The sequence below is a fragment of the Hippocampus guttulatus genome, chromosome 2 (assembly GCF_054856545.1).
Source record: "Hippocampus guttulatus isolate MCC_2025c chromosome 2, RoL_Hgut_1.0, whole genome shotgun sequence".
NCBI classification, from domain to species: domain Eukaryota; kingdom Metazoa; phylum Chordata; class Actinopteri; order Syngnathiformes; family Syngnathidae; genus Hippocampus; species Hippocampus guttulatus.
Window position 1 is genome coordinate 11,000,779 of NC_141262.1, and position 10,393 is coordinate 11,011,171.

The following is a 10,393-nucleotide window of genomic DNA, read 5'->3' on the forward strand; positions in this document are numbered from 1 at the left end:
TGCCATTCTTTTACGAAATTCGGATTAACTTTCTTACTAATTTATTTTCTCATTGTCCTTTCAAGTTATATTTTAAGTTGAGTTTTCAATGAATTTTACTTTACTCAAAATTCAAGGATACAACCATATAATATGATAAAGAGATAAGAGTGATGCTTAGGAATTAAATTAAATCATGATTTCAATCAAAATCGAAATAATCGTGATTTTTTTTTTCCATAACCGCCCAGCTCTAATTGATGATCAAATCCATAGTACTTTACAGAGGCAAGTAAATAAATAAATTGATTGAATTAAAACCTGAAACTCAAGATAAAAGCAGAAAAGAGAAACACGTAAATGAAAACCAAGATAGTGACATAAAACTGTATGTATTTCTGTTTTATGAACCTGCTTGCAGTGAACAATAAAGTTTTCAAGGTAGATTTCAATGCCCGGAGATTAGAAGGTGTTCTTGAAAATTTTAGACCACAATTTTCCCCGCTGTAAGTGCACTCTGGACCCATAAACTTTGACAACCGGTGGTGTATGGGGGGAATGTAATCAATGGTTTGCTTTTCCCAGTTGGGGTACCGTGATTATTCCCCAAAAGGTTTAATAATGGTTTCATCACACCCCCATCAACATTTGCGTGTTAGTACAGTCCGCTAACCCGCGAATGTTTCACAACAACTATGGCGTCCGGAGCAGGTCGGTCATGTCCTCATTTAGATTTGGTCTCTAAAAGCTCCACTCTTGCTTACATTACGGCTTAAAAACAAACGTCGTTACAAAAGTTATTTTATTCTAGTTTCCGCTGTTACTTGGGGGGGGGGTCTGTTGCCATTCATGTAAAGTGGCTGAAATTACCTTTTTAAATTTCAATATTTCAAATACAACACCACAATTTGCAGGTTTCATCGTTCTGCTGTAATTGAATGAGTGGAGTCAAAGTTTACGTTTTGTTGCATTTTATTCTGAAAAACACAAACGAACAAACATCTTTATATCTGATGTAAAAGAATTATGGGGGGATAACGCGATGATGTCTTTAGGCCGTCGTGGGAGAAAGCGCAAAACTGAGGATGAGGACGAGAAGCAGAAACCCGCAAAGGCAGCAAAAGAAGAAACGGTGCCTATGCTGCAAGGCCAAAGAGTGGTGATTGAACACTGGTAAGCATGCATGTAACACAAAAGACAACAGTGGCCTACATGTCCAGAGCTGGTGTTCAATGTTGAGATTAAAATACATATCCAGTCAGAGTATTCATTGTTCTGTCAAGTCCTCTATACAGACCATCCATCATACAGTAGTGTGTCTCTTTTTGTAAGTTAACCAAACTCCACTGTGCAAGCCTTGGAGTCCACCTGGTTGATTCTGTCTGTAGTTTAATTTATATGCAGTTGACTCCCGCTATTCCCGGCCTAACCTGGGAAGAGCAAGATTTATACGTGAATCACTCAAAGGAGTTCTCCACACTATCAAGCTGGCACTGCTCCAATGTGATCTCAATTATTGCGCAGATGGCATCATGACGTTGAGTGATAGTTGCTCGTTTTGCAATGCATATATGCGGATAAGTGGTGTTTTAAATTACAGACGTTGATTTTTTATTCAAGCTGATGTCAACCAATAAATATTTTTGTCACAGCCGCACACCACACCCCGAATCATACTGTTGTTTTGGCTCGGAACAAATCAGCGGGCTCTGGACAAGATGGATTCTCAGGGTTTTGTGAATTCACAAATAGCACAAGGATTCCGCTTGCAAGCAAGGTTAGGGCTGGCCTATGAATAGCGAGAAGCTGCATATAATTGACTCCCACTGAGATGCTTTTGGGAATTCTTCCCTCCCCCCCAAAAATCTCTGATTAACATTCAGTATACAAGGGGTGAGAATGGTCAAAACCATTCTATTGGTGTTTATTTTATTATTTTTTTTAACTTGATGGACAACAAATTTTCATCATAATTACAAGACTGAATGGCATTAACACATACCAGTACTCGGTATTGACAAGCACTCAAAAGTACTTGTACTCATACTCAGGCAGAAAAAAAGTGGTATGGCAGCTTGGTAAGCAGCACTTACATTCTTGTGACGATCTGTTATTTTTGGCAGTAAGAGCTGACGAGTGTATGGGCGTAATGCCGAGGGGGTAAAAGCTGCCCTTTTGGCTGCACGCCCAGAACTGAGTGTGGTCCTCAACCCCGAGAAGCCTCGCAGGAACAGCTTTGAGATCACTCTCATAGAGGGAGGCAAGGGTAAGTTGAATGAATGGACTTAATTGTGTTAAGTACTTTTATACTGACCGTTGCTTGACCGTTAAAAATGTTAAGATACTACTTGGAAAGAAGATGGGCAACTTAAATGTTGAAGGGGAGTACAATTTTTCATCAGTTCTACATGGGAGTCACATATGACCACACACTTCCTATCTAGAGCTATGACAAAAATGCTCATTTAAATATGGGCAAATTACATACACATGTGCAAATTACGTGCTCTTAATATGTTTAAATCCAAACCCAACAACAAAGGGTTTGAAGCAAACGACAAAATAATCACATGCCCTCACGCTCTCCTACCCATTTCCCCTGGTTCCTCATGGTAAAATGTATATACAATGTTTGTCAGTGTTTTTTGAGAGCATTATTTGGCTTTGTAAAGAAAAACAAAATATTTGTTATTTTTGTGTATTTATTTATTTTAAATCAAGGGGCCACTCGAGTGTGGTTGCAGGCTGCCAGTTGTCCTTCCCTGATTTAGAACATTGTTTCTACAATTATTTAACTGGAACTGAGATTATGTTCAATCAATCAAGATTATATTTCTTATTGGAAAACTGAAATTGGGACACCTTGATTGTGTTTAATGCCAAAGACTCCAAGGAATTTTTGTGTATTTATGATCCAATACCCAAGGTCTCAGCCTTGATTTCACTGGAATTGTGGTTTGCGGAACAACAAAATGTAGATTATAGTGTGTTCAACAATAAAGTGCTTGATGTGCAGGGACGAATAGAAATAGGGGCTGCAGAGCACTGTGTGAGTTTAACAGTCTTAGCAGTTTGCGGAAAGAAGCGTTCCTCAGCCTCATGGTACTGCTCGGGATGCTCCGTAGCCTGAGGGGATGGAAGGGGGTGTGTGCAGGGTGACTTGCGCTGTGTTTTCCATCATTACCAATCACAATGTGAATGATAATTCTTATACCACTATCTTTTCTTGTGTCTCATGTTAACAGAAACACCTCTCTGGACAGGAATAAAAAAGGGGCCACCTCGTAAACTCAAATTTCCAGAACCTGATGTTGTAGTTTCTGCTCTACTGGAGGCTGTCGGTGCTGACTAGATGCTTCGAGAAGGTTTGTCATTTTGAAAGATACAGTGGTATCCTGATTTAGGAATAGTAATGAGTTCTTCATGATAAGGGCCATTACCCCTGCCCCCCTTTGGGTTTTTTTTCCCCTGACTTACGAGCAAAAGTGTGAGATACCAGCGCAAGATCCTGAGAGCAAACAACTCAGATCACAACATGCAGCAGTTTGGCACAGAGTGAAATATTTTTAAAAAAGGATGCTTCAAGATGCTTGTCACAGTCTAGATAAGTCTTATTATTAAAACAAAGAGAATTACGCGTTGTGTATTTGTAAAAACATTACTTGGAGTGTCTGCTATACCAAGAAAGTAATGACACTGCTGTTTGTCACTCTCATTTGGTTTGTTGACAAAAAACAACAACACCTTTCTTGATAGTTAAGGCCTGTGCTACAGTTTTCTCTCTCAGCGAAAGAAATGTCTGGGTGTTTTGAGGGCATCTGACATTTGATCGACTGCAGCTGTGACATGATTGGAATGAAAACACTTCAAATTAAAATTTAATTTCCTGAAGTTGCAAGGCATGGACACTTTGTCATTTTACATTTAAAACCCAGGACCCTTGGGCTGTTGGGTTAACCAGCTGCCACTCAAAGTTGTTTGTGATAAATTACAATACTGTCGTCTATAAAGGCCCATCTTCTCTCTCGTGCAGGTAATTGTTCATGGGTGTGGCTTGTGGAAGCAGAATGATGAGGAGTGACCAAACTGAATGCACAGTCTCTCCTCTGATGAACCAAGCTTTTCCAGCTCACGCATATGAACATTTGGTGACATCTACTGGACCATTATAGAACAAACAATCCGTTACCACACACTGTTGTGCGTTTGTAGTTTAGAGTACCAAGTTTGACATTCATGGTATTTTTACTGTTTTTTCTTCACTCTCTCGAAATAAACCTTACCTTTTTGCATTTTTTCATGTTATAGGATTGTTTATATGACTTGGAATTAAGCAGTGTACACGACGAACCCAAAGCTACTTAATGACGGATAATGTCGTCGAAAGACGTTTAGATGTGCAGCATATCTCAACTATCTTAATTATTTTTATAGTATTAAAAGGACATTACAAGTTTATATTTGTAGTCGATTTCCCCTATAAGATGCACATAAAGGCGCAGAACATACTGAACAACCGGACACAGCAGGATGTACGGAGAGGAAGTCATACGCGTATTCATCTACTTGCCTCTTGTTGGTTGCGAGCAGTGACGTCATCAACACGCGACGCTCACTACCCCACACGAAAGTGATTGACCCCAGAAAACACGTTATTAGTTCGTAAATACACGTGTAAGTATAGCGTTAATGTATATGAATTGTATATATTCATTTGAAAGTTATTGTTGATGCTTTGACTTGAAATAGTGGGCAATTAGTATCGCTTATGTTTTAGTTGAGCGGTTAGCAACTGCTTTGCCATCGTATTTAACACCAAATTTCACAGTGGATGAAGTAGGGTTTCTAAACGAATTCTCATGCAATGAAATGTATTAATAAGGAGGTTACTATTACATATGTTACACATGTGCCATTTTCTTTCAATTTCCCATAGAATTAATCACATCGAAACAAGGTGTCAGGTGTATGATCTTTATCAATATGTGATCATATTTTCCCTGTTTTATCATCTTTTTAGCATTATCATGGCAACAGAAGGGGTAGAAAAGACGAGTGATGATCCATTGCAACCAGGTAAAGTCGGCACCAGATTTGACCTGGAGAAGGAGACTGAACTTCGTTTTGAGGTGGAAGCCGGGGAGGCTGCGGAGCATGTTGAGTTAGAACTCCTTACAGGAATGGCAGAAGTGTTTGGGTCAGAATTGAACCGAAACAAGAAGTACACTTTTGGAGCAGGCGCCAAGATCGCAGTATTCACCTGGCAAGGTTGCAGTGTCAACCTATATGGAAAACCAGAGGTCAGCACTGCACTCTGTCCGTTTGGCTTTATGATAGTAGCATTTCATAATGCTCAGTAATCAGCTTCTTTCCGTCACTACTTCAGGTGGCTTACGTGTCCAAAGATACTCCCATGCTGCTCTACCTGAACACTCATGCCGCGCTGGAACAAATGAGAAAACAGGCAGAGCGGGACAATGAGAGAGGGCCAAGGGTAGGTTTGAATATCCACTCAGAAACATAAGCCTCGAAAGTGATCTGTATTCAGAAATATTGAATACATTGGTGCCTTGAGATACAAGCGACTCCAATTATGAATCTTTTGATGTAATAACCATTATTAAGCTGGGTTGTTGGTTTTTTTTTTGTTTTTTTTAGGACTCTGATTTAATGTGCATAGCACTTTATGGTGGCAGTGAGCTCAACCTAACCCGTTTCACAAGAAGTAGCAGTTTGGCAGATAGTGAACAGTTCTTCCAAAAAAAAGTTCTCAAGCTGCTATAGCAGGGGTTGGGAACTCTGGTTCCTTGAGAGCCATATCCTGCCTATTTTAATCTCTCCCTTCTCTAACACATCTGATTCAATTGATCGTGATCATTTCAGCCTTCTACAGAGCTTGCAGATGAGCTGATCATTTGAATCGGGTGTATTGAAGTAGAGAGAGATCTAAAAGTCAGGATACGGCTCTCAAGAAACCGAAGTTCCCTACCCCTGTCTTATAATCAATTCTAAAATAATTGAAGAGTGACAGTCCTAGTTGTAACGCTTTAAGCAACGGATAGTGAACACAAATGGTACAGCAACACATGCAGACGGTATAACAATGCAGGCAAATAATCTTTTCCCTCTGAAAAATGACCATATTACTATAGCTTACTGAGTCATTTACATTCAGTACATTGTGAAACTCCATTTCTGTCTGCGTGACTGGATTGTATTGACCCCCCGCATCCTCAGTGGCCTCGTCACACTCACATCAAGAATATGCAGTGAATTAATCATGATGCAAAAAATATTTAATCGTGTTTAACACTGCTTTAATCCAGTACAATATTGCCATATACAGTGCTGTTTTACATGTTAAATAACACAAAACAAATGCACTTTTTGTGGAGTGGTTATAAAATGGATTAATGGCATTTCCATTAATGGGTAAAGATGATTGAGAAAAAAAACTGTTTCGAGTGAGTCGCTGATGGTGTAGTGGTACACTTGCCTGACTTGGGTGTGTGCATCGTGGAATGGTTTAGCACTCAGTGTGGATGTGGGTCTGAATTGTTGTTCATCTTTACATGCCCTGCGATTGACTGACGACCAGTTCAGGGTGTGGTCTGCCTTCCACCTGAAGTCAGCTGAGATGGGCTCCTGTTCAGAATAAGTGGTGCAGAAAATGGATTGATGGATGGTATTTTGGGTGATGAGTGTGATCTGATAATGAATTAAACTTCTGTCTCAAGGTACCCACAATGTAAACCAGAGTTGCCATCTGTATTCGAAAAAGAGTATTAGTTTATATCATTAACTGATTCTTTTTTCCTAGGTGATGGTGGTGGGACCGACTGACGTGGGCAAATCAACGGTATGTCGACTCTTACTGAGCTACGCTGTGAGAGTGGGCAGGAGACCCACGCTGGTGGAACTGGATGTCGGCCAGAGCGGGGTATGATGAATAGACATGCACATTGCTGTAATTATTTGAAACATAATCAAATGTTTTTACTCTTGCATCTTCCAGACACAGCACTATGTAAGTTTCAGATTCCTTGGCTGAAACAAAAAATATAGTGGAACATTCAGATCACTTCTATTCTTGTTCTTCAAATATACACTTAATATAAATAACTGGTGGCAGAGTACCTCGGGAGTCTGGAATACTGCATCCATGTGAAAAAGGCAAAGAAATAAAGAGAGACAAGGGTTGGCCATGGCCATCATGTAGCTCTGCCCCTGTGGAACCAAGTCGAACGCAATTTGTTCTTGGACTGTAGTTAATATTTGTTCATATTTTTAATACCGTACTAATTTCCCATTGAAAATACATCTACTGTCAAAGTTAACTAATTTGTCCAAAAATAAAACTGTTACACCATTAAACCATCAGTAGCTATATGTGGGATGTTTTAAGTATCATTTTTCTCAGTAATTAAATAAATTAGTGTATAGTAAGACAATACTGTATAAAACTACAACCGAATTACTCAATCTTTGATGTTCACATGACATGTTTCAAACAAGGAAGTGAAAATGAAGGATAGCTGAAGGCACGACGGCTTCATTTGTCTCACTTTTTAAATTCTTACTTTCATGCAGGTAATTGAGTTAACTGCCTTACAGAAAAAAAAAGCTAAAGAAAAAGTGAGCTACACGATTTGGCCTTAACTTTGAGAAGGATCTCTTTTGTTATCATTGTAAATTTAAGTTAATGGCCGCATCCTAAAATGTTTTATATGACTAACTTTGTCCTTGGTATTTTAATGTAATTAATTTTTCCTGCATTCTGCGGGAATTTTGCCATCTTACCCGAGAGGTAATACAGTATACTCGTTAATTAGTTTAGAGGCATCCCTAGTGAGGATCAGCGGATCAGAAAATGGATGGATGGATCTTCTTTACAGTGAAATATATTTGATTTGAAATATATATTCTTTCTGTAGGTGTCAGTGCCAGGGACAGTGTCAGCGCTGTGCATCGAACGTCCAGCAGATGTGGAAGAGGGCTTCTCAGTCCAGGCTCCTTTGGTCTACCACTTTGGCTCGACTTCTCCAGGGACCAACATCAAACTTTACAATAAGGTGAAAGCCAGACCAAACATTGGAGTGTTAAATAAAAGCCATATTAATTTACTGAACTGTAGCTGTAGTGGCTGTAGAAAGTCTACACGCTTCTGTTCAAATGGCACTTTTTTGTGACATACAGTATAAAAATGAAATGACATCATTTCCAAACTTCAACTTAATTGATATTTTTAAATAGTTTTGAGAGGGGGAGTAAAAAATAAACAACTGAAGTAATATGGTTGCACAAATGTTCACGCCATTTTATAAGTGGGTGGTGGCTATGTTCAGATTTAGCTGGTTACATTCAAACTTATGTTAAATAGGAGCCAGCGGACACCTGTCGACACCTAAAGGGCCTCTAATGTTCGAGTAGGCTTTTCCAGACTTTTGCCTTTCTGGTGGAAGCCTGCAGTTTTTTGTGCCACCACAAAATAATGTTTTTATGATCATGGTCCCAACTTCCCAAACCCATAAGGGTTTGCTATATTCTGATTAAACCAAAGGTAGGCCTTAATTCTGAAAAGTATGCATGGCGAAAACAAAAAACAACAATGCTCATCATAAGACGCCACACCTACAGTGAAGCATCACACTTTGGGGCTGTTTTTCTTCATCTGCACATGGGCTTAAGTCAAGGTGGAGGGAATTCTGAACAGTTCCAAATCAGTGTGAGCACAAATCCTTAAAAAATAAAAAAGTCAGCAAAAGCTTAGTAAAACTTTTGGAATGTGCTTGTGGTTAGTCAGAGGCATTTTAAATTGTGGTTTGTGTGTGCTGACACCCACTCAACATACAGTATACGAATATGATTGGTTAAATCTGAACACAGCCACATCCCAGTTACTGTATGTGTGTGGACTTATTTATATCCAGTGTATCTTGTTCACAGCGATGACCTGAAGTATTTTTATGCCCCACAAGCTGACATCGTGCCTGGCTGAAGTGTTTTCTCAGCGCTGTGAGGTGAACAGGAAAGCCAGCGTGGGAGGCTGTATCATCAACACATGTGGCTGGGTGAAGGGCTCTGGTTACCAGGCTCTGGTCCACTGTGCCTCCGCCTTCGAGGTGGACGTGGTGCTGGTGCTGGACCACGAGAGGCTCTACAATGAACTAAAGCGAGATCTTCCTCACTTTGTCCGCGTCGTGCTCCTGCCCAAATCAGGGGGAGTGGTCGAGCGCTCCAAGGAGTGTCGACGCGAGGTTCGGGATGAGAAAATCCGAGAATACTTCTACGGCTTCCGGGGAGTGTCCTTCTACCCTTTCTCATTTGAAGTGCGTTTCTCTGATGTGCGAATCTATAAAATCGGCGCACCTTCCATCCCAGACTCATGCCTGCCATTAGGAATGTCTCAGGATGACACTCAACTGAAACTGGTCCCTGTGACGCCGGGAAGAGACCTCACCTATCATGTGCTGAGTGTTAGCAGTGCAGAGGATGGAGACGAGGGAGCAAGAAAGGGAATCGTGGAGAGTCCCGTGTGTGGCTTTATTGTGGTGACCAATGTGGACACACAAGCACAGGTGATGAAAGTGTTGTCTCCAGCACCCAGACCGCTGCCCAGACACACACTGCTCATCATGGACATACGTTTCATGGACACTAAATGAGGTGACGCACTCTTGTGTACTTGTGTTTTTGGGCTATGCTGATCCTGATGACCTCAAATAATGCTGTGCTAAAATACCCGAATCTATTGTAATATAGTTTCCAGTTTATTAACTAGACTGCATTGTGCTATTTTTGACAGGTGATACTTCATAGTCTGTTGTCATTTTCTTTCTTGTCTCATTGGAAATACAAACGTTTTTTTTTCTCGTCTTATCGAAAAGATGTTCTTTAAGAATACAAATTAACTTCCCCCTTAACGTTTGTGCACTGCTTATTCACCCATCCATTTTCTGTAACGCTTGTCCTCATTAGGGTTGAGAGTGAGCTGGAGCCCATTGTAGTTGACATTGTGCAAGAAGCAGGGTCCACCCCGGGCTCGTTGCCACTCATGTTTTTGGAGTGTGGGAGGAAGCCGGAGTACGTGAAGAACACCCACACATGCACAGGAAAACATGCAAACTGCACAGAGGAAGCTTGCCAAAGAAGTGTGAGGCAGATGTGCTGCACCTTGCTGCCCATTACTGGTTCAGATTAAGATTATAACTGCCCTTAAAAATACTGTATCTTAGATTTTGCCATGGGCCCTCTTGACAACCACCGATTCTTAATGAGTTTGCTTTCAGACTAAATAAAGGGCAACAAAATACAAACATGTTTACAGGATACTCCCGATGATATTGAACTATCAACGAATGTTGGAAAGTACTCTAAAGTCTTGACTGCTCATTTGTTTGTTCAACACTTGACA

At 40.4% G+C, this 10,393-nt stretch overlaps 2 protein-coding genes across 2 annotated transcripts; both read left to right on the top strand.

Moving 5' to 3' along the window:
• Positions 1-656: 656 nt before the first annotated feature.
• On the top strand, positions 657-4,284 carry selenoh (selenoprotein H). Its single transcript, XM_086105966.1, has 5 exons — positions 657-690; positions 1,035-1,152; positions 2,103-2,245; positions 3,225-3,344; positions 4,013-4,284. The coding sequence occupies exons 1-4, from the start codon at positions 675-677 to the stop codon at positions 3,329-3,331; spliced, it is 384 nt and encodes a 127-aa protein (XP_085962092.1). The 5' UTR covers positions 657-674; the 3' UTR covers positions 3,332-3,344; positions 4,013-4,284.
• A 722-nt stretch (positions 4,285-5,006) lies between these two features.
• On the top strand, positions 5,007-9,902 carry clp1 (cleavage factor polyribonucleotide kinase subunit 1). The gene is made up of 5 exons (XM_086136323.1): positions 5,007-5,279; positions 5,366-5,473; positions 6,800-6,919; positions 7,914-8,051; positions 8,958-9,902. The coding sequence occupies exons 1-5, from the start codon at positions 5,007-5,009 to the stop codon at positions 9,642-9,644; spliced, it is 1,326 nt and encodes a 441-aa protein (XP_085992449.1). The 3' UTR covers positions 9,645-9,902.
• The last annotated feature ends 491 nt before the right edge of the window (positions 9,903-10,393 follow it).

What these genes read in the sequence shown, in the direction of transcription:
- clp1 (XM_086136323.1), top strand. Translation starts at nt 5,007, where the DNA reads ATGGCAACAGAAGGGGTAGAAAAGACGAGTGATGATCCATTGCAACCA. An exon ending in ACAATGAGAGAGGGCCAAGG is followed by an intron (nt 5,474 to 6,799) that starts GTAGGTTTGAAT and finishes CTTTTTTCCTAG; the next exon opens with GTGATGGTGGTGGGACCGAC. An exon ending in TGGATGTCGGCCAGAGCGGG is followed by an intron (nt 6,920 to 7,913) that starts GTATGATGAATA and finishes TTCTTTCTGTAG; the next exon opens with GTGTCAGTGCCAGGGACAGT.